The sequence below is a fragment of the Garra rufa genome, chromosome 25, assembly GCF_049309525.1.
Source record: "Garra rufa chromosome 25, GarRuf1.0, whole genome shotgun sequence".
NCBI classification, from domain to species: domain Eukaryota; kingdom Metazoa; phylum Chordata; class Actinopteri; order Cypriniformes; family Cyprinidae; genus Garra; species Garra rufa.
In genome coordinates this window covers 13,977,465-14,001,775 of record NC_133385.1, presented here as the reverse complement: position 1 = coordinate 14,001,775, position 24,311 = coordinate 13,977,465, and the positions used below count along the sequence as shown (strand labels likewise).

General features: G+C 37.4%; 1 protein-coding gene across 1 annotated transcript in view; it reads left to right on the top strand.

Annotated features, from left to right (window-relative positions):
* Nucleotides 1–24,311, top strand: part of LOC141301158 (E3 ubiquitin-protein ligase MYCBP2) — a 134,989-nt gene that overhangs the window by 98,970 nt on the left and 11,708 nt on the right. The window contains exons 54-73 of the mRNA XM_073831398.1: nucleotides 2,400–2,532; nucleotides 2,752–2,874; nucleotides 8,885–10,504; nucleotides 10,614–10,783; nucleotides 10,872–11,116; nucleotides 11,208–11,375; nucleotides 11,483–11,640; nucleotides 13,452–13,651; nucleotides 13,971–14,120; nucleotides 14,209–14,369; nucleotides 14,485–14,641; nucleotides 14,765–14,989; nucleotides 15,195–15,260; nucleotides 16,757–16,996; nucleotides 17,128–17,217; nucleotides 17,322–17,402; nucleotides 18,335–18,601; nucleotides 18,688–18,971; nucleotides 23,773–23,869; nucleotides 24,034–24,153. Of these exons, the coding sequence (XP_073687499.1) occupies nucleotides 2,400–2,532; nucleotides 2,752–2,874; nucleotides 8,885–10,504; nucleotides 10,614–10,783; nucleotides 10,872–11,116; nucleotides 11,208–11,375; nucleotides 11,483–11,640; nucleotides 13,452–13,651; nucleotides 13,971–14,120; nucleotides 14,209–14,369; nucleotides 14,485–14,641; nucleotides 14,765–14,989; nucleotides 15,195–15,260; nucleotides 16,757–16,996; nucleotides 17,128–17,217; nucleotides 17,322–17,402; nucleotides 18,335–18,601; nucleotides 18,688–18,971; nucleotides 23,773–23,869; nucleotides 24,034–24,153 (4,755 nt within the window). The remainder of the gene's footprint in view (nucleotides 1–2,399; nucleotides 2,533–2,751; nucleotides 2,875–8,884; nucleotides 10,505–10,613; nucleotides 10,784–10,871; nucleotides 11,117–11,207; nucleotides 11,376–11,482; nucleotides 11,641–13,451; nucleotides 13,652–13,970; nucleotides 14,121–14,208; nucleotides 14,370–14,484; nucleotides 14,642–14,764; nucleotides 14,990–15,194; nucleotides 15,261–16,756; nucleotides 16,997–17,127; nucleotides 17,218–17,321; nucleotides 17,403–18,334; nucleotides 18,602–18,687; nucleotides 18,972–23,772; nucleotides 23,870–24,033; nucleotides 24,154–24,311) is intronic.

The following is a 24,311-nucleotide window of genomic DNA, read 5'->3' as shown; positions in this document are numbered from 1 at the left end:
GGTACCTTGAGGTATTATATTTTATTAATATTATATTATATTGTTATTTTAAACTGTAATATGACTCCAGTAGATACCTTGAGATGTTATACTGTATTGTATTATGTTAAAAAGTATATTGTACTATATATCATGTTATTTTAAACTATTTTATAACTTCTATAGATACCGGTGTTATATTATATCATGTTATGTTATATTATGTCATGCTATTTTAAACTATAATTTAATAATGGAATTCTGTAGATACCTTGGGAGGTATTATATTATATTATATTATATTATATTATATTATATTATATTATATTATTTTATATTATATTATATTATTTTAAACTATATTATGACTACTGTAGATACCTTGAGAGGTATTATATTATATTATATTAAAATTAATATTATATTATATATATATATATATAATGTTATATTAAATTATCATGTTAATTTAAACTATATTATAACTTCTATACATACCTATATTATATTATATTATATCATGTTATGTTATAATATATAATTTTATGTCATGCTGTTTTAAACTATAATATGAATTCTGTATATACTTTGAGTTATTATATTATTTTATTATATCATATTAAAATTATCTTAAGTTATACTATATTATCATGTTGTTTTAAAGGAACACTACACTTTTTTTGGAAATAGGCTCATTCTCCAACTCCCCCCCGAGTTAATAAGTTGATTTTTACCGTTAGCATAGATCATTGAATCCTATTAGACCAATAGCATCGCGTTCAAAATTGACCAACGAGTTTCCATATTTGTCCTATTTAAATAATATGGCCGTAATATGGCCGAAGCAGGTGGAGTATTATCAGAAATGAGTTCCCAGCTAGTTTAGCATTTGCACATGTGCTGCGTGGTATTACTGCTCCTGCTTCGGCCATATTACGGCAGCAAACTTCCTTGACTATTACGCCGGAATGGGAGTGTAGTTCCTAATCTTATCAGCCTAGAAAATTGAAGCTTTGCATTTCCACCGGTCTTAGTACACGATATAACTACAGAAGAGTCAAGTTTTAAATAGGACAAATATCGAAACTCGTTGGTCATTTTTGAACGTGATGCTATTGGTCTAATAGGATTCAATGATCTATGCTAAGCTATGCTAAAAGTGATATCGCCAGAACAGGAGAACGGCTGAATGGATTTCAAAACGGTAAAAATCAACTTATTAACTCGGGGGGGGGAGTTGGAGAATGAGCCTATTTCCAAAAAAAGTGGAGTGTTCCTTTAAGCCAGTGTTTTTCAACCACTGTGCCGCGGTACACTAGTGTGCCGTGAGAGATCGTCAGGTGTGCCGTGGGAAATTATTCAATTTCAATTGGTCTAAAACATTTTTTGAAAACTAAGAAGTTATTGTCTGCGAATAATGTGCCATTGTCGAGTGTCTGCGCTGTCTAGTGACACCGGCAGAGTAATTATGTCATACTCTTCCATATCAGTAGGTGGCACTGGCAGTAGATAGCTAATTGCCTGTTTATTTGATTCCTATTCAAGGCACTTTGATAAGAATGACTGTATATTGTTAATTGCACTTTTTATTTGAAAGAAGAAGAAATATGAAAGATCATAAAATACTTTTTTCTTTGTGTTTATTTGATTCCTGTTCAAGACACTTCAATAAGAATGGCTGTATTTTGTTAATATAGGCTACAGAGTTTCATTTTTTTACAGTTTCGATTGTTGGTGTGCCTTGTGATTTTTTTTATTTTTATTAAAAATGTACCTTGGCTCAAAAAAGGTTGAAAAACACTGCTTTAAGCTATATTATAACTTCTATAGATACCCTGAGGTATGGTATGGTATTATATTATATTATATTATATTATATTATATTATATTATATTATATTATTTTTTCTTTCAATGTAATTGTACTTTCTTAAATTCAAATTACACTTTTGCATCCGGTATAATGTCTCAATTCAAATTCAGGAATTGAACAGGAATTCTGAATGGCGCACAACCTCGGTAAACATCTTTTATGGCATTTGGATAGTCTCCATGTGTGATCATGGACGGGCTGGACTTTGCCTCTTTCTTCTCTCAGTAGAGGGTGTGGTGTGTCATGCTGTCCTCAAATGCTCTCCTAAAGTCGCTGTCTCTGAGCCTCCCAACTTACACAAACACTGCTATTCTTCTCACGAATATCGAGTCAATTTTAAAACAGTGTCTTTGTTTGAACTGGTTTCAGTTCAGAAATCCTGAGAAATGAATGGTACATCAAATATTTGTCTTCATGTGTCTAAATGCGCTGTTACTTTAAAGCCTCCACTGAGTTTTCTTTGCTAATCAGTCGTGCTGCTCTGGATTGATGTGGTGTGAATTGTGTGTGTGCGAGAGAGGAGGTAAATAAAGCTGTGTCTGTATCAGGTGATTAACTCGGAGGGCACCTGGGTTCAGCTGGATAAGAACAGCGTGGTGGAGTTCTGTGAGAGCGATGATGGGGAGGCGTGGTCTTTGGCCCGAGACAGAGGGGGAAACCAGTACCTGCGTCATGAAGAAGGTAAAACAAACCCTCCTCTCACTTCCAGCCTTATCCATGGCATCCCTTGTGAAAAAAGTGCACTTAATTGTATTATATATAACTTGTTGATAATATAACCTTAATGAAATAAAAGACAACTTAAAATGTGAAAAACCATGCATAAACCATAAGTTGAAATATAGCTGTTAGTAATTGATGTTTGTTTGTTTATTAATGCTTTGTTTCTCTCTGAAACAGAGCAAGCGATTTTGGAGCATGGAGCCCAGACCCCTCCTCCCAGCCCATTCTCAGTCCAGGCGTTTAACAGGGGCATGGGCGGCTCGGGAGCTCAGGGCTTTGACTACGGCATCAACAACAAAGGTGAGAGTAAAGATCCTGGAGAAATCCTGAAAAAAAAAGTGATTTATTATTGAGTGACTTTAACACCTTTGTTTATTTGATAAAAGTTCATTTGCCAGTTGCTCATACCATGTTCTAGGGGTGGGCGATATACCAGTAGACACAATTAACCAGTAGAAATTTGTCAACCGGTAGAGATTTTTAAAAAAACAAGTGATTTTAAACCATTCAAGCGCAATCAGCAGCGAAAGAGACCTTATTTCCCTAAATGCATGGGCACGTAAAGATGGGAGTATTTATTTTTACATAAACACACTTGGATGTGTCAAAGTGCCCCATCTTTGCAAGTATCCTTGTAAACACAGTAATTAAGGTCTTAAGGGAAAGCAATACACAGTACTGTTTACATATGTAACAGATTATTGAATTCAGGTAGCTCCTAAAGTGACAGCAGTCTAATATTCCTGCTGTATGTCATTCATGTTAATTAAACAATAAAAGAGAGAAAATCTCTCACTACTCTTGACTAAATCACTGTTGTAACTTTAATTAAATATATTACATATATTTAATTTACACAGTGAAGAATATGCAGTGTTTTTATACAAGTGGTTACTTTATACAATGTATGTAGCATTTCTTATTTGTTCTACTGTAGTAGCTTGTGAGTTTGTTTTTAATTAAGGCTAGTATTTGTTTTTTGTAATACTGACTCTGGTGACAATGAAATTTCTATGGTATCACAAATTTTTATATCATAAAGACCTATATATATTATAAAACGACTATATCATGATATACATTGTTATCATGAAATAAATTGAACCCTAACCTAACCCTAACCCTAACCCTAACCCTAACCCTACCATACATATGTCATATTTGATCAGATATATATTGGTAATTTATTTCCTGATGTTAAATGTTACTTCATAACATTGATGCCAATTCAACAGTAGTAAAATAGCCAGTCATCCACGATTTTTCTGTTGTATTCATATTTTAGTAACTGCGATTTCTTTAGGTGAAACTTTTTAGGTAAAAAGTAATGTAAAAAATGGACCAGAATTATTATTATTATTTTTTTTTTTACTAAACATACAGCATAATCCAAATCTTGGGGTTGGTAATATTTTTAATGTTTTTAAAAAAAAAGTGTCTAATGTTCAAAATATAGTAAAACAGTGTTTTAAAATATTATTACTTAAAATAACACTTAAAATGTATGATGTTTATGTTTAATACATTTCAAATGTAATTTATTCTTGTGATGGCAAAGGTGAATTTTCAACAGCCATCATTCTAAATAATGCTGAAAACAGTTGTGCTGCTTTGTATTTTTGTGGATATGCATTTTTTAAGGATTCTTTGATGAATAGAGTGTTTAAAAAAACAGCATTTATTTGACTTTCAATCAATTAAATGCATCCTTGCTGAATAAAAGTATTAAAAATCTTACTGACCCCCAAATGTTAGTGTACACCACCAGTCAAAAGTTTTTGAACCTAAGATTTTTTTTTAAATATTTTTAAAGTAGTCTCTTCTGCTTATCAAGCCTGCATTTACTTTTCTATTTGAATATATTTTAAAATCTAATATATTCCTGTGATCAAAGCTAAATTTTCAGCATCAATACTCCAGTCTACAGTCACATGATCTTTCGGAAATTATTCTGTGTTGATTTTATGTTCACGAAACGTTTTTTTATTAATATCATTAATATTTAGAACAGCTGAGTTATTTTTTTTTTCATGATTCTTTGAATAGAAAGAACTAAAAATCAACATTTATTTGAAATAAAGCTTTTGTAAAACTGCCATTCAAAAGTTTGAAGTCAGTATAATTTGTTTTCTTTTTTTGGCAAATAAATGCAAGGATGCTTTAAATTGATCAAAAGTGATGATAAAGACGTATAATGTTACAAAAGGTTTCTATTTCAGATAAATGCTGTTCTTCTGAACTTTCTTTTCAAGAAACCTGACACACCTGACATTTTTTAACAGTAATAATAAATGTTTTTGAGCAGCAAATCACAATATTAGAATGCTTTCTGAAGGATCATGTGACTGGAATAATGATGCTAAAAATTCAGCTTTGAAATCACAGGAATAAATTATATTTTTAAATATATTCCACTAGAAAACTGAAGAAAATAACTATTTAAAATAGTTATTTTAAATAGTCAAAATATTTCACAATTTTACTGTTTTTGCTGTAGTTTGGATTAAATATTTGCAGCTTTGAGAGCAGAAGAGACTTCTTTTAAAAACATTACAAATCATACTGTTCAAAAACTTTTGACTGGTAGCGTATACTGCACATATAATTGGATCTTTTAAAATCCTTATCTAGTAATCACAAACAACAGGAAAAGTCTTGGAAACGTCATGGAGCCCTGGATTTAGTGGACATCAAATCAGGGTCTTTTATTGATGTAATATACTGTATGACCCCTGATTAATAAGCCAACACAATCTTTTGTCTTAATTGAGCTCTGTGCAATCAGAGTAATTGTGTTCTGCATGCTGTGATCTGTGTGTCCTGGCTGTCGTCTGTGGCGTGTGAAGGCATCATTGTGTGCATGGGCAAGACTCTGTGTGCTGCAGCTGGGTCTTACCCATTTATTGTCCACTGCCTCTCACCATACTGTTCTCATGCACCGCTGCTTAGTGGCGTTACCCATAGACGGCTGTCTGATGGGTCCTTCATCACCTCTTATACTTAATAAAACCCTGGTGCTTAACTAAATGCTCCTTGACTAAAAGTCAACATGAAGTTAATACTAACCTATCAAATGTAACCAATCCAATCAGTTCTTGAGATAAAATCAATTCCCAACCCACTTCCCCCCCCTCAATAAACATTGCATTATGAAAGTTTTTTTCATGTTGACTTTAACAACTTAATATTAAAAGAATTTCACTATAAAAGGGATGAACGCATAGCATTGGCTTTGTCTGCCAATGCCTGACCTGTGACCTTGTAGGTGTTTCACATGAAAACCTGACCTACGGCTTTTCCGCCCATTCCTTATCCCCCTCACGTTGGTTCAGCTGACCCACTCACACACTCCATTCCTTCCAGTGAGCGTGCTTGTGTGGGGCGTTAAACTGACGAGCGTTTTGTATGGCTCCTTTTAAGGATCATATAAGCTACAGCACTCCCATTGTCTTCCGCATTGCAGGTGACCGGCTGAGTGCCATACTGAATTCCATTCAGTCTGGGCCTTTCCTCCCAACTCCTTCCATACTTGAGCAAGCTGCCAAACCTCCCTCTTCCCTTGTCCACAGCCCATTTGTGTTTGGACAATCCCTTTCCCAGCAGCCTCAACCGCATCCACAGCTTCCGAGTAAGTCTGTCCGTCTATAAGGTAGTGGCGGTGCTTGCTTGCACAGGTGCTGCTTGTTCTTGTCTTAAGCGCTTATTTGTTATAGTGTCCCGTAGGTTGTTGAGATTCGTTCAGGCCTATTTCCCCTGCTTTTCTGTCGGCGTCCACCCGCTTGCTTGCTGTGTTTGAATTGGTGATTCTTTTCTTTCTCATCTCAGTGGCCGAATAACATTTAAGTTCTGTGTTTCTGTTGTAGCTACTAACAATATCTGTGTTTCATGTCAAATGTTTCTGTTAACTTTTTTTGCTTGCTACATGTACAGTGCTTAATTTGATCCTTTATTAGCTTAACAATTACCAAGAGGTCCAGGAATCTGTCCACGCAATCAAAACCATGCAGTGCTTTAGCATTGCATCCCTCAGTGTAATCCACAATGGGTTTTTTTGGGATATTTAAGGCGCAAGTGTCTCAATATTTTCCTCAGCCAGAATACTCTGAATCTGCATTTCAGATTTATTACAGTTTTTCACACTCTTCTGCCACCCTCCTTGCACTGGTTAATGCCCAGTTTTATTTTTTAGTCTTGTGCCTGCTTCTACCAGTCTCTGTCTCTCTCACAGTGTCTGTCCTTCTACTTGTTGCTTTTTCTCTATTCATATGTCTTTCCTAGTACCTAGATGCCCCTCTGGCCCTGTTTACATCCACCGTGGGTGATTCTATTACCATTCACAGAGCTTTGATGAGGTTGCATACAGGGCCATCTCAATTCCTTGATTCAATTCTTGTACTCGATTATAAAAATACTGGATATGACACAATTCATAGATGAAAATCCATGAAACGCATTAGACCATTTTCTAAGGCTTCTTAATATATTAATTCTTGATTTAAAAATCATAATAAAGTAATACTATTATGAAAATTATACAGTGCAGGTTTAATTTATGCACTTTAATTATTTACATAGATTTAAAAGGCTGTTGTTTGATTAAGTTTATTTTTATAACCTGAAAAAAAAAAACATTTATAATTACCTGATAACTTGATTAATCGTCAGAGTTATCAACCTATACTCGATTACTAAAATAATCGCTGGTTACATCCCTAGTTGTAAATCATTTTTGTGATCCAATTTGGAGGTAGTCTGAAACACACCACGTAGCGCTAGTTGTGTAATACTAATGCATCCCAGGCATCATCCACCTGACTTCATTGTTCAAAACCAAGGGTTTTTGAAAGGAAAGTTCACCCAAAAATTAAAATTGTCATTAATTATACACCCTTGTGTCGTTCCAATTCCTTAAGACCTTTGTTCATCTTTTTAAAGAAATCTGAGAGCTTTCTGACCCTTCATTCACAGCAACACAAATGACACGTTTAAGAACCAGAAAGGTAGTAAGGGCATGGTTAAAATAGTCTGTGACATAAGTAAATTAAGCTTAATTTTATGAATAACAATTTTATTCAAAAATTTCTTCTATTCCGCGTCAGTCTGCGATCCGCTATCACAACAGTTCCTGTGGAGTCTGACAAGGAAGAGAAGAAATTGTTGAATAAAGTTGTTGTTTTCTTTGCTCACAGAAAGTATTCTCGTAGCTTTATTAAATTACTGTTGAACCCCTGTGGTCATAGAATAACAATAACACAGATCTAAAATGCCCAGTTAATATAGGAGCTTGACTAAAATAACAAGCATTTCACTTAAGGCATCATATTTGGAAGCAAATATAATATGAATACTTTATAAAATGGCCTCAGAAGCACATTTACTGCATCTGTTTTTAACACATCAACTGATATTGTAAGTTATACATGTAGTCACAAAATCTTTAACTCTCCCCTTGAAAACAAAGCGGTCACAGACCAATTTAAAATGCATGTAAATAAGTGTAAACTGCAGTCTCTTAGTTCTCCACTTGTGATTAGATCACCCAAGACGATTGTTAATATCAAGTGTAAACAGGGCTAGAGTCTTTCCCCTCATACACTTTCTTCCACTCACCCCGTTGTTCATTGACTCACTTCTTTCTCATTCTCTGATGGTTTTCCTTGGTTCAAGCCTTGTTGCTTACTCTCCTTGCCACTGTTTTCCGCTGTAGATGCTTCATCACGCAGCCTTGCTTCACGTGAGCGTGTGCACAAAAGCAGTGCGACCGGCCCTGGCACCGCTCTCTCATCTCTTGTTCTCAGACAAAAGGGTGGGTAATGCATGTCTTCTCCGGGGAGCACCCTGGAGACTCACTACAGGGAGGGGTTTCATGTCATCCTCTCTTCCACAGTCCATTTATTTCCCCTCTTAGGCATGGCAACAGAGTATGTAGTGCTTTGGAATATATATGGTGACAAACATTTCCCATGACCTGGGTGCTTTCCATTCGCATCAGTATTGCTACCTTAAATACTTTGATGAATACTTGAATTCATATATAAATAAATGTTGGTCAGTAAATTAAAATTTAAAGTCATTCTTGGATTTCAGTGCATTCTTGTAGATGCCGTTTTAAAGTTTACTTCTGTTTTACTTCTTGTTTACTTCCGTTTTGTTTCTAAAGTTATGTTGTAAATTACATTTTCAAGTGTCTTTTGTCTGTTTTTATTTTTTTCTTCCTACGTATGTGAAAAAGCCTGACAAGTTTTTGTGGAGTGCCTCCTGCACCAAAAAAGTTCCACATTGGTAACTGTTGGTGTGTTACGATACGCAGGTGACAGGGATAACATGGCCAGTCGATCTATGTCTCCAGGCAGCAAGCATCGTCAAGAGAGTCGATCCTCTAAAACGGACAGTCACTCTAGCCGATCTGTCGACCAGGTGAAGAGCAAGAACAATGAGAGTCTGTCTGCCAGTGAGGCCCTCATTCTCAAATCAGACACTGGGAAACTACGGTCCGACTCTCACAGCCGCTCCCACTCCCCTAACCACAACACTCTACAAGCTTTGAAAGCAGATGGCCGAACTTCAGGCCTTAGAGCTGAGTCTCCAAACCCTGGCTCTCGTTCCTCCTCACCCAAACAGAAGACCTTCAGTTCAGGCAGGTCTAGCCCTTCCAGCAACAGTTCCCCACGTTCATCCTCCCCTCATGATAAGAACCTGCCCTCGAAAGTTAGTCCTTCTTCGAAAACGCACCTGGACCCTCCTCGTGAGAGATCCAAATCTGACTCCTATACGTTAGACCCCGACACTCTCCGAAAGAAGAAGGTTCCTCTCATGGAACCTCTGAGGGGCAGGTCTACATCTCCCAAGCCAAAAATTTCACCCAAAGAGGGCAAAGGAGGAAGCAGCAATGCTGAAAACCGAGCCCCATCTCCTCATGTAGTTCAAGAAAACCTTCACAGTGAAGTGGTGGAGGTGTGTAGGTCCAGCGCCTTGCTATCCAACGATGAAGCCAATGATGAAAACGCAGAGTTGCAAAATGCTGAAGAGGGCTCCTCCAAGGTCCACTTTAGTATTGGAAAAGCCCCAGTCAAAGAGGAACTTGAAAGTCGTTCCTCACCCAAAGTCAGCCGTAAAACCTCCAGCAGACACGTGAGACCTAAAAAAGACAAATCAGGGCCACTCTTTAAAGGCGAAAACGTGCGTCCCACTGAACCTGCCAAGCAAGCCATGTCGCCTTCCGTTGCAGAATGTGCCCGTGCAGTTTTCGCTGCCTTCTTGTGGCACGAGGGCATAGTACATGATGCCATGGCTTGTTCATCCTTCCTCAAGTTCAACCCGGAGCTGACAAAAGAACACGCACCCATCCGTAATTCTCTCAGCTGCCAGCAGGGCTTTGAAGAGAAAGAGAACAAACTGAAGAACCGCCACTCTCTGGAGATCTCCTCGGCTCTCAACATGTTCAACATATCACCACATGGACCAGACATTTCCAAGATGGGAAGCATCAACAAGAACAAAGTTCTGTCCATGCTCAAAGAGCCACCCTTGCCAGAGAAGTGCGAGGATGGAAAAAGTGAGGTAGTCTCCTATGAGATGACCAGCCACTCCTCTATGAGGTCCAAGTCCATCTTGCCTCTCACCCTTCAGCACCTAGTAGCCTTTTGGGAGGACATATCCATGGCTACCATTAAAGCGGCTACACAGAACATGATCTTCCCAAGTCCAGGGTCCAGCGCTATCCTTAAAAAGAAAGAGAATGAAAAGGACGGCAAGAAGACAAAGAAAGAGAAGAAGAAGAAGGAGAAAGCCGAGGTACGCCCCAGGGGGAACCTCTTTGGGGAGATGGCGCAGTTGGCTATGGGAGGCCCTGAGAAGGACACCATCTGTGAGCTGTGTGGAGAGTCTCACCCATACCCTGTTACGTACCACATGAGACAGGCCCATCCAGGTACAGTGTCTTCAATTCTTGGGTCTTACTCCATTCTGTTTTATTCAGAGCAGCTGTAAAGACCAATATATGGAGATCAATCATCAGTTTCTATGTTGTGTTCTTTCAGGTTGTGGTCGGTATGCAGGAGGACAGGGCTATAACAGCATTGGCCACTTTTGTGGAGGCTGGGCTGGTAACTGTGGAGATGGTGGGATTGGAGGAAGCACCTGGTACCTGGTGTGTGATCGTTGTAGAGAGAAATACCTGAGGGAAAAACAAACAGCTGCCAGAGAAAAGGTATGTCAGTCTTGACCAATGTAGGGAAATGCATAATGCATAATTGTATACTTCTTCCTTGGGTTCAACCCTGTGGTTCTTGGTTTAGGTGAAGCAGTCAAGGAAGAAACCTCTCCAGGTGAAAACCCCACGGGCTCTGCCCACGATGGAGGCCCATCAGGTGATCCGTGCCAATGCACTGTTCCTGCTGTCTCTGAGCAGTGCTGCTGAGCCTAGTCTGCTTTGCCATCACCCACCTAAACCCTTCCACTCACATCTGCCCAGCCTCAAGGAGGGAGTGTCTGAGGAACTACCTAACAAGATGGGCTGCCTCTATCTGCAAACCCTAGCCCGGTAAATACCTTGTGTTCACCTTGATCACCATTGCCAAGATTGTTGTAGTGTACTGAGTATCTCATTGAGTCTTCTCAATGTCCTTTCACAGCCAACACACGGAGAACTTTGGGGCCTATCAAGATGACAACCTGTTTCAGGATGAGATGCGTTATTTGCGTTCTACGTCAGTCCCTGCTCCCTACATCTCGGTCACTCCAGATGCCTGCCCCAATGTTTTTGAAGAGCCAGGAAGTAACATGAAGTCCATGCCTCCAAGGTACTGTAACAAGCTTCCCATCTCTCAAAGTGCTGTGTTCTGTGAACATTTAACGTTTTGGGTATGCTTGTCTCTGTATGATTTCTTTTTTCACTTTGTTCCCTTAGTTTGGAGACAAGTCCAATCACAGACAGTGACACAGCCAAGCGGACAGTATTCCAGCGCTCATATTCAGTGGTGGCCTCTGAGTATGATAAGCAGCACTCAGCCTCTCCAGCAAGGGTCAAAGCAGTGCCGAGGCGCAGGGTGCACAGTGGGGATGCAGGTAATGTTGTGTCACTCTGTACAGCACAGTTACAAGTGCCTAATTAATTCAGCTAATTACCATTATTACCATAATGACAGTGACTGAGGTCCTGAGGCTCTTATTTACACTAGGTGTGCTTTAATATCATTTGCATTTGGCAGATGCTTTTATCCTGTTTATTTTGCATTGATTGTATACATTTTTAGTAGTTCTTACAATCTATGAACTTGCCATTGTCATTGTCATAGCAGAGTTTAGACTTGATTAATTGAAGTTTTAAGTTCACTTTTAAATTTAATTTGTAAATATATGTTTTCTTGATGTTTTGTGTTAAAGGGGTCATGAACTGCCTTTTTATTGTTTTGTAATGTCTCTGAGGTCAACTTATAATGTTATCAAGATTTTTTTTTTAAACGTACATCCTCGTTTAGAAGTAATAGGCTATTTTTTGATATTTTGACCCCTTCTTATCAGAGAAGCTGTAATAACAGACAAAGCAATTATGACCACGTAATAAAAACAGTTACTCACAACATTACTGTCGGATCCAATATAGTCGGCACAGCATTGTCTTTTAGATTCAATCTTTCTCAAAATCCTGCATCAGACTGTGTAGAAAAATGGACCAAGTTCTTACTGACGCAGTCTGGAACTTTATTAAAACAAAGTTCTTTTACTCTTTCCCTAATGTTGGTGTCAGATGGAAAGCGATGCAAAGACATTTTTTTCTTAACTTGGCACAACTTGTTGTCTTCAGAGCCATCTTTATCATTTGGTTTCTGCGTAGACCTGCGTTTGTCTCTCTCATTATTTACACTACTTGCACGAATCAGTGTGAATTTAAAAAATATTCAAAAGTTTACATCCATTTATTCTTAATACTGTGTTGTTACCTGAAAGATCCACAGTTGTTGTTTTTTTAGTGGTGGTTGATAATGAGTCCCTTCTTTGTCTTGAACAGTTGTTTGAACTTTGAACTGCCTGCTCTTCTTCAGAAAAATCCTTCAGATCTCACAAATTCTTTGGTTTTTCAGCATTTTTGTGTATTTGAACCCTTTCCAACAATGACTGTATAATTTTGAGATTTATCTTTTCACGCTGAGGGACTCATATGCAACTATTACAGAAGGTTTAAACACACACTGATGCTTCAGAAGGAAACTTTATTGTAATTTGAAGATCAGGGTAAATTTAACTTATTTTGTCTTCTGGAAAAAAACATGCAAGTAGCCTCTGAAGGGCAGTACTAAATGAAAAAAAAAAAAAGATATTTAGGCAAAATAATTGAGAAATGCATGTTTTTTTTCCATCTGAAGCATCAGTGAGTGTTTGAACCTTCTGTAATAGTTGCATATGAGTCCCTCAGTTGTCCGTAGCAAGATTAGATGGATCATACTGTCATTGTTGGAAAGTGGGCAGTTTAACTGTTTAGGACAAACAAGGGACTCATGAACAACTATCACTAAAAAAAACAGCTGTGGATCATTCGGGTAACAACACAATATTAAGAATCAAGTGTATGTAAACTTTTGAACCAGGTAATTTTTATAAATTCAAATGTTAGTTTCTCTTATGGACTATATGTAAACATCTTTCATGTGAAATACCTTATTCAGGTCAGTACTAAATAAAAAAATAACATGCATTTTGTATAATCCCTCTTATTTTGTTAAAATTATTACCATTTAGCAGATTCTGAAAGGGGGGTGTAAACTTTTGACCTCAACTGTATGTCAGAAGTTTAAGGGATTTTTGATTTCTCAGTTCATGACCCCTTTAACTGTTAAACCGATTTCAAAATGTGAGTTAATTTCTGCTGGTCTGTACAGAAGTTGGGTCATCACTACTTCGTCACCCTTCTCCCGAGTTGTCTCGACTGATCTCAGCCCACGGCTCTCTCAGCAAGGGTGAAAGGAACTTCCAGTGGCCTGTGTTGGCATTTGTTATCCAGCATCATGATCTAGAGGGTCTGGAGGTGGCTATGAAGCATGCACTTCGCAAATCAGCCTGCAGGGTGTTTGCCATGGAGGTCAGCGATGTTCTTTCAGACATTCTCTTTGACCATCTATCTACTTTCATTTCTCTTCTTCCTGTCCTAAATTGTACAGTCATAGATGTTGTTGAACTATGAATTAACTATGGGTTCCTATGATCATGGAAACCTGAAAATATAAGGCAATTTTTAAACTGTGATTATGTCTTGAAAAGTCATGCAAATTTATATATACAGAATTTTTGTGAAGTTGAGTGAAGTCGGTGTATCACTGTTGACTATAAAAGTACTGGAAATGTATTGGTCAGAAGTTCTGGGAACTCAACGCACCTTTTGTTCTGCATTTCCTTCTCAGGCTTTTAATTGGCTTCTGTGCAACGTAACCCAGACCACCTCCCTCCACGATATCCTGTGGCACTTTGTGGCGTCTCTGACTCCGTCTCCCTTTGAGACGGAAGAAGAGGAGGATGAAGAAAACAAAGGGAACAAGGAGAACCTCGAGCAGGTTTGGCCTTACAACAACACTGCTAATTAGCAAGTTCTTATTCACAGAGGTTTTTCTGACACAGCTTTTTCCTTCTTGTTTCTTGCAGGAGAAGGATTTAGGTGTCTGTGAGCACCCCCTGTCTGACATTCTCATCGCAGGAGAAGCAGCTCATCCGCTGCCACATACTTTCCACCGTCTGCTCCAGACCATCTCTGACCTCATGATGTCACTTCCCAGTGGAAGCTCACTGCAGCAGATGGCCCTGAGGTATGTCTATTCATAGAAAACCTATTAAAAAAAGTGATGGCAAATTTTAGACATGCAAGCACAACTCATGTCTTCAAAATGTACAAATCTAGTGTTTGTTTGGCTGTTTCAATAGGTGTTGGAGTCTTAAATTCAAACAATCAGATCATCAGTTCCTGCACCAGAGTAACGTATTTCACCACATCAACAACATCCTGTCCAAATCAGATGATGGGGACAGTGAGGAGAGTTTTAACATCAGCGTACAGTCGGGATATGAAGCGATTAGTCAGGTGGGAAAGACTTTATTTCCTGTTGCTTATACGTGTATGCATTTGGCAGAAGCTTTTATCTAAATTGGCTTTCATTGCAATCAAGATATACATTTATATATAATATTTTTTATTGTATTGCAGGAACTTTGTGTGGTGACCTGTCTGAAAGATCTGACCAGTGTGGTGGACATTAAAACGTCCAGCCGACCAGCCATGATCGGCAGCCTGACTGATGGCTCCACTGAGACGTTCTGGGAGTCTGGAGATGAAGATAAGAACAAAACAAAGAGCATCACTATCAGCTGTGTGAAAGGCATCAATGCGTCATACGTCACTGTCCATGTAGACAACTCTCGTGACATTGGAGTGAGTTTACAAACTATTGTTCTTAGTTTTTCTGTCTATTCTTTGTTAGTCAGTATATTATTATCACTCTCTGTGTTGGCTAACTATTAATTCTGTATACATTTTATGAAGCGTTCAAAGTTTATAAGGCCTATATAACCTTTAAACCTTCAGATATGTCATTTTGTCTGACAATTTTTATAACTTGTGCTTTGCGTTCTGTCAGAATAAAGTCACATCAATGATATTCCTTTGTGGGAAGGCTGTGGAAGATCTCTGCAGAATCAAACAGGTGAGACTTAAATGACAGAGATTATCTGTGAACAGTTTTACAGTTCGGTAAAAGGCGGGAAAAAATTCTTAACGCATCCTCTGATCTATACTTGTGTATATGACATTAAAATATTATTTTTTTCACTCCTGAATTAATATTTCCTGATAATTTACTCGCCTCATTGTCATCCAAGATGTTTAGGTCTTTCTTTCTTCAGTCGAATAGAGATTAAGGTTTTTGAGGAAAACATTCCAGAATTTTTCTCCATATGGTGGACTTCAATGGTGATCAACAGGTTAAAGGTCCAAATTGCGGTTTCAATGCAGTTTCAAAAATGTTTTTTATACAGTGAAACTATTGGTCGTTTTCTAAAAAATAAAAAATATATACTTTTTAACCACAAATGCTTGTCTTGCTGGGGATTTCTCTCCATATAATGGATTTCAATGGTGCCCCCAAGTTTGAACTTCCAAAGTGTAGTTTAAATGCCATTTTAAAGGGCTCTAAAGAAGGAAGAAGGGTCTTATCTAGCAAAACGACTGGTCATTTTTTAAACAAACTGACAATTTATATACTTTTTAACCTCAAACGCTTGTCTTGTCTATGTCTGTGTTAGGGTATGTTGAAAAACTCTGATCTTGTTTTCTTCCCCAACTTAAAAATCACCCTACATCGCTGCAGAAGTACCGACCCAGTGTTTGCAAAGAAGATGAAATGCCCTTTACAAAAAAAAATGTAGAATAAAGCGATGTAGGACGATTTTGAAGTTAAAGAAGAAAACGAGATGGGAGTTTTTCGACATACCCTAACTGTATTGACCCGGATTACACAGACTACGCATTGCAGAGATGAGACAAGATGAGCATTTAAGGTTAAAGGTATATGAATTGTCAATTTATTTCGAAAATCGTTTCGCTAGATAAGACCCTTCTTCCTCGGCTCGGATCATTTAGAGCCCTTTGAAGCTGCATTTAAACTGCATTTTGGAAGTTCAAACTTGGGGGCACCATTGAAAGCCACTATATGGAGAGAAATCCTGAAATGTTTTCCTCAAGAAACATAATTTCTTAATGACTGAAGAAAGAAAGACATGAGTACATTTTCTGAAAATATTTGTTCTGGAAGTGAACTAATCCTTTAAGACCCTTATTCTTCGGATGGGATCTTTGAAGCTACATTGAAACTGCAGTTTGGACCTTCAACCCATTGGTCCCCATTGAAGTCCACTATATGGAAAAAAATCTTGGAATGTTTTCCTCAAAAACCTAATTTTTTTTTTGACTGAAAAAGAAAGACATTAACATCTTGGATGATTATGAGGAAATTTTGATTGTGGAGTTGAACTAATCCTTTAATTATTTTTGAAAAAGGCTGTAAACTCATAGTCCTGAGGTCCAAGAGCTACAAGGAAACAACGAAATTGCTTGTCAAAGCATGTCTGCATTGAAATGTAGATTATCAGAGCAGTGGGCTCTCTAGGGTTCTTTCACTGAATGCACTTTTTGTTGTCTCAGATTGACTTAGACTCAAGGCACATGGGTTGGGTGACCAGCGAGCTGCCTGGAGGAGACCACCATGTGATTAAGATCGAGCTTAAGGGTCCTGAGAACACGCTAAGGGTACGCCAGGTTAAAGTGCTTGGCTGGAAGGAGGGCGAGAGTATCAAGATTGCTGGGCAGATATCAGCCAGTGTAGCTCAGCAGAAGAACTGTGAAGCTGAGACGCTGCGTGTCTTCCGCCTCATTACATCACAGGTGAGCCCAAAAACATCTCAAACAGGTCATTAAAGCACAAACCACAGTGTGGTTGAATGATCAGTGTCAGTACCACAGTACATCAAACCAAGCATTTCAGGAAAGGCAAGTCATTTTATGTGTTTGTGTAGGTATTTGGAAAACTCATTTGTGGGGATGCAGAACCAACACCAGAACAAGAGGAGAAGAACCTGCTCTCCTCACCTGAGGGTGAAGACAAGGTGAGGGTGAAGACATCTTCTCTGTTTGCAACCATTGATCAACACCATATCAAGTGATAAGCATAAGATGTTGTTCAATTATGTTGCAAATGTTTCATCCTCAGGCTCCATCTGATGCAGACTTGAAGGAGCACATGGTTGGCATTATTTTCAGCAGAAGCAAACTGACCAACCTTCAGAAACAGGTAACACCATTAAACACCGAACGAGCTTCCTAAAAATCCATCCAAGATTGCAGACAAAGTGATAGAAGTGTTAAAAAAAATTGTTCAGTCTTAGTAAAAATGGATTGTTTAGCCAATAATTGTCCTTTATGAGAGTATTATTTACCTTGCTAAAATTAACGAATAATGAATTTATGAATACACAAAATAACTGCCCACCAGTATGTTTGGAGGGAAAAGCATAGTACGTTTTCTAGGGTTAGTTTTCTAACAATTCTAAAAAAAAATTTTAAGTGTAATACTATTTAAAAATGTATATTTAAATAGTATTTTTGCAGCTTAATATTCATAGACACTAGTCCATTTTGCATTTGATGTAAGCTTACTGACCTACTTTTGATGTAAATTCTGTGACATTCCGTTTTGTACAGTAAATTACATTTTTATGAGTGGATTCCATAATTCCGTCCAATCATAAGGATCCACATATCAAGTACTGTTACATTGTTTGTTGCTTTCTGGATCTGATAGAGCGTTTGGACCTGGAAACTAACGTTTTTGCTTACCAGCCACTGTAATTGTAGCCATTGAAGATGCTGAGTGGCTAGTCATTTTGGAAAACGACTAGCCACTCAGCATCTTCAGTGGCCACAATTATGACCAAAGTGACTGCGTACTAAAATTTATGTAAATTGATTTCCAGGTCTTTTTTTTGCTCTATGCCCTATTTAAAGGACATTTTCCCTAACCGTATTAAATGCATGCGTCATCTTTCATTTCAAATTCTTATTTTTTATTAATACTTATGTATTAATAAAATATATTAATACTTAATACTTTTTTATTAATTACTTATGAGCTTCCATTTCAGGCAGTAGACAGCAAGCCAATTCCTGTCTCTACAAATTGCCTCTTTAAAATGCCAGTTACTCAACTCCTATTTGCCTCCTCAGGTTTGTGCCCATATCGTCCAGGCCATCCGTATGGAGGCCACACGAGTGCGAGAGGAATGGGAGCACGCCATTTCCAGCAAGGAGAACGCAAACTCTCAGCCCAGTGATGACGACGCCTCCTCTGACGCTTACTGCTTTGAGCTGTTGTCTATGGTGCTGGCCTTGAGTGGATCTAACGTTGGCCGGCAGTACCTAGCCCAGCAGCTCACCCTACTGCAGGACCTCTTCTCCCTCCTTCACACTGCTTCGCCACGTGTTCAGAGACAGGTTTGTAAACGCATTATGAACAGCTAGTTTTGAGCTTGACTTTCCAGATTCAGGATCTAGAACGCAACCCTGTTCTTGTCACGCAGGTAACGTCACTGCTCAGACGCGTTCTTCCTGAGGTCACTCCCATGCGCCTGGCCAGCGTCATCGGCGTAAAGGCGCTACCACCAGCAGACATCAGTGACATCATACACTCCACTGAGAAGAGTGATTGGACCAAGCTGGGCATTTTAGATATGTTTCTGGGCTGCATCGCCAAGGCCCTCACTGTGCAGCTCAAGGCAAAGGGCACCACTATAGTTGGCACAGCTGGCATGGCTGCAGGCAAAGGAGTCACTACTGTCACCCTACCCATGATCTTCAACTCAAGGTCAGCTTGCTTGCATGTGACGTTTTCAAATGAAACTGTCATGTATCATATTTGCTAAATGGAATCCAATACTTGTTTCTGTGCTGATTTTGGGCAGTTGATTTCAAAAATAGCATTTTTTTTTTAATGCTATTCATGTTCAGGCGATTCATTTTTCCAGTTTAACGCAGGGGCAGGGCTATGGTGGGCCACCCCACTCACAACTGCTCCTTCTGTTTCTTTTTTTCTTGACAAGAAGTGCATTTATTTGGACACAGAATGCCTTTACAACCATATCAAATGGGAGACTTTTTAGACACATGCTTCAATTTCACTTCAGTGCCAGGCGCTAGTCAACAAGCGTGCGTGTCAGAACCGCATCACGTTCAGCAGCGGCAGCTCTTAAAGTGATAGCAGCCAAATAACCAAATAACAGCTGCTGTGATTAAAGACTGTGTCTTTTTTTTTGCCCTATGCCCTATTTAAAGGACATTTTCCCTGACCGTATTAAATGCATGCATCATCTTTCATTTCAAATTCTTATATTTTATTAATAATCTCACATAATTTAATGAGACACTATAGGGCTGTTACCAACCAAATAAAATTGGTATTAACAAAACCAATCTTTTCACTGCATTTAATGAAGCTAAAATGTAGCATGAAAGTATTTACATTGCAAAACTGCAACAGTATAAATAATGTTATGAGCTTGGTGTTTATTTTTTATATAAAAATATGAAATGTTGGAAAAATGCAAAGATTAGCTACTTTTAAATATGATAGTAAACCGCCAATAGGTGGCAACAAGTGACTGTCTTAAAGAATGAGTCACTGAGTCACGCCTTCAGATGATTCGTTCAGACGGCTGATTCATTCAAGAATCAAGAAAGTGCCTGTCTTTATGAATGGACCACTGAATCATCAACTCAAATGATTCATTCAGAAACGCCGAATCATACAGTTTGTTGCTCAGAGATGTGTGACTGTTCTGCTGTGATCTTTGTTTTGAACTATTTTCGTTAACCAAATCAGGTAAAAACAGTGAACACTGACAATATTGTACTAATTAGGGCTGCAACTAACGATTATTTTGATTATCGATTAGTTCACCGACTAATTTTTCGATTAATCGATTAGTTGGCTTAAAAATGTCAATTATTTATTTATTTTTAAAATCACACTGTTCCACATTCTAAATGCTATGAACACACAGTGCTAAACAATTTACAACAATTCACCTGTCGTAATAAAGAGAAAAGACAAATATCTGAAGAAAAACACACTAACAAGCATAAAATACAGTGTTTCTGCTATTTATTCTGCCGTGTCGGTGTTTAGTGTCCCGCCTACAGCAGCATCAGCGAGCGCAAGTGCCTTCAGCAGAGTTCCACGTTCAGATGCACGCAGTAAGATTAAACTGGCCGCAAAGCCCCAGCTAAAGTAATTACCATGAATGTGGCGGGGGAAAATTAAGGAGATATTCAAATTATTTATTAATTAACTAGTATTTTCTGAGTCAGTGTCGCAAAGATCTGCTCACTGGACGCGCTTTTAAAGCCTAAATGCATCTTTATGGATTAGGCCTATATCTAATAAAAGAGTTTTGTTTTCGATTTGAATTATTTCGTTTTATAGTAGTGCAGTAATAATTTAAAGTAAATGTATTACTCTTACATTTATGAGCAAAAATGAAGTTTCACATGGCGCTTGCACCTTCATGTCCTGTAAAGCTTTCACTCTGCGCACAAACGATTAGATGTGCGCCTATAGGGCCTACACATTTATCAAAGTTAAACGATTAAACTAATATTGTGATATGCTTTCAGTTTTTTTATATATATATCTAAGGATTTTAATTTATATCGTGATGATTTGAGAAGGCTAAATTCATGTCGGCCGCTGGGCGCTTCGTTACTTTAAAAAAACAAAAACTTGTATTTCACAAATAAAAAGTGTTCCAAATATATTTCTAAATTAACTTTATAAAATAAAGAAACGAAAATAAATGTAATTACCTTGTTATTAAAAACAGCAGCTGCGCAATGGGGAAGAGAAAGAGAGGTTCCAGTCGGAATCGGGCCAGTAATTCTGATCAGCTGTCGAGGTTGTTTTTTGCAACGAATGTTTGTTTAATAGCCTATTTAACTCTTTTTTTTTAGGCTACTTTCTTATTTAAATGTTTTATTTCGTTGATTTATTTTAGCGTTTTGTAGGTTGCTTCTTCAACGACGGAGTTGCTAAACATGCTCGTTTGTTAATGTTTGAGGCTCATTTCTTTATATATAAACACCGCACCACCGTAGTTGGTAAAATCTGCCACCGTCACAGCCTATAGTTCCTACCCTTCATAAATACTACATATTGTATTTAAATCTAAATTTAACATTCAACGGCAGACATAAATGTTTTTGCGCTGACTCAGTATTAAGTGTCTCCCTGTCTGTGTGTTGTACCGGCTGTCTGACGCTCATTCAGTAAAGATTTAAACAGACTGCCAGGATGGACTTTTATGCATAAATGGAAATGCTTGTGTGAATTTGTGACATTTAAAGATAAGGATATGACCGTAAACTAAAAGTTTTCATACTGAGGATGCGAACGGATCTGTCAAAGCGCCTCACAGGGCAAGCCATTACGCTATCAGCTTCAAAATAGAGATAGTTTAAAATAAAGAATTCTCATATTTTGGGCAGCTCAGATCACGTATCTCTCCTGCAGCATCTCAGTCTGTTTCCTCCACTCTTCTTAGATGCATTATGTCTATAGACATGCGTCATTCAGTGCTGTAATTTGACGTGATCATCTGAAGTGCACGTGCACTGTGGGCGGACCCAACTAATCGATAATGAGAATCGTTGTCGACGAATTTCATTATCGATAATAATCGATTTTATCGATTAGTTGTTGCAGCCCTAGTACTAATATGTATATTAGCTACTCGTTTGAACTCTTGTTTAAAATCAGTGTTAATTTTGCAATCATGGTTTTCAGGGAAAAAAAAACTGCACTCTCTTAGTTTGTCATGATGCTTAACTAGGCTTGGGGAGACTTTTTAGACACATGCTTCAATTTCACTTCAGTGCCAGGCGCTAGTCAACAAGCATGCGTGTCAGAACCGCGTCACGTTCAGCAGCGGCAGCTCTTAAAGTGATAGCAGCCAAATAACCAAATAACAGCTGCTGTGATTAATGTGATTGCTGTGATTTCTTCTATTAATCAAAGAGAAAATCAATAACTTTCTTAGCTTTAAGGATTTATCTGTATTTAATTTAGTATTTAGTGTTTGATAACTTTGTTTAATTTCTGTATATTTCCTACTTGCTGAATGGCACAGGTAAATAATGGGTTTATGTTAAGATTGTTTTAAGTTCACTTAAATAGTTTTTTTTTAAGTCTAATAAATATTCAAATCAATAGCTCTCAATTATACTGTAATGTTGAATGGCTTTCATCAATGGTTAAATATTAGGAAAATAAATTTAGAGACATCAGTAAGTAATGGTATCAGTGATACTCACCTTCAGTCATAATATTTAACAAATATTAAAAATATACTGTCTTTGTTGTTTCTACATTAATTTGAGGATTGAATGTGAAATTATTGCAATATAAAAGTTTATTTAAAAACGTAGCTGGGATTCATCACGAGCATTTGCAATTAATTTTAGAAGCAAAAATGTGCAATTAATTAGTTACATTTTTTATTTGATTAAAAGCACTACTATTTATTAACAATTTATCACTGACTATATTTGAATAATTCTGAAAACTTATTTTATGTCGAATCCTGATTTTTATTTTTTTCCACTCGTGTAGATTTTAAATTATGTTTTGAATACTGCTTTTTGTCATTCAGAACTTTTGACATTTTACTGCTTATTTTGATAAGTGCAGTAAAGCTGATGAAAAGTGGTTTTCAGGCATCGAAACAATAAAAGTTTAATACAGCTTTAATTTTTTTTCAGTACATTAGACTGTCATGTTTCATTTCTATAGTATGACTACCATACATTTTTGCGATGATTCAGTTCATGATTAACAGTAGACAATGCAGCGGTAGGTCATAGGACAAAAAAATCTTGTCAGGCATATTCAGAACAAAAATAATCTTATAAGGATAACAGTGCATCCTCAAAATCTTAATTAATTAGTTAACTATATTAGTTAGAATGAAGAATACTTCTACAGCATTTAATAATCTAAGTTAATGCTAATTTCAGCATTTACTAATGCATTATTAAAAGCACAAGTTGTGTTTGTCCACATTAGTTAATACACTGTGAACTAACATGAACAAACAATGAATGACTGCATTTTCATGAACATTAACAAAGGTTATTAAATACTGTCATAAATGTATTGTTCATTGTTCATTCATGTTAGTTAATACATCAATGTTAACAAAGGACATATTGTAAAGTGTTACCAGTTTTTAATCATTAAATATGTAATGAAAATAAGTACAGGTCAAAATAAGTATGTTAAATCATTTTGACATAAATCTGTTACCCTGATTGATGATGTAACATTATTTCATCCATGCTTTGACATTTTATTTTCACAAAAGTTATTTTAAAAATTGAAGCAGACACTTTACTTTTATACATATATAAAATCATCTTTGTAAATTAATTTGTTTTTTATATAGATTTTTTTATTCTTATTTTTGTACTCAGCATCATCAAATTAAGTAAAAAATTTTAAAAATGCAAGGCTGTGCTATTTAAAAACGCTGGGTCTGAAATAATCTTATTAAGGATCTTACATAAATGTTTTAAATGTGTTTAATAACTGTTAATCTTTTTGTCTGTTCATGTAGCTACATAAGGCGTGGAATTAGTCACTGGTGGATGAAGGGCTCGACTCCACCTCAGATCGCCGAGATTATCATTAAACTTGTCAAAGACATGGCTGCTGTGAGTAATGATGCCCCATCTAATCCTGAATCAAATTTCCTGTTAAGCAGCATGATTATGATTGCTGTTACGTATAGTCTTGCATTGATAACTCCGTCTCCTCCAGATGTTTTAATGCATTTACAGAAACGTTCCCTCATCATTTACGTTTCTCTCTACCTTAGGGCCACCTCTCGGATGCCTGGTCCAGGGTGACTAAGAATGCTATCGCTGAGACCATCATTGCGCTCACTAAGATGGAAGAGGAGCATCGCTGTCCAGTGCGCTGCATCGCCACCACTCGGGTATGACTCAGTGCATTCACTTCATCTGTCACAACTGAACATTTGCCAACTAGGTCAGTATTACTCAGAATCCTTCAGCTTGGGAATCAGGGATGATTGGTGGGTGGAGTTTACCAGTCCTGTGATCTTATACAAGTCAGCACCAGAAAGAAATGCAA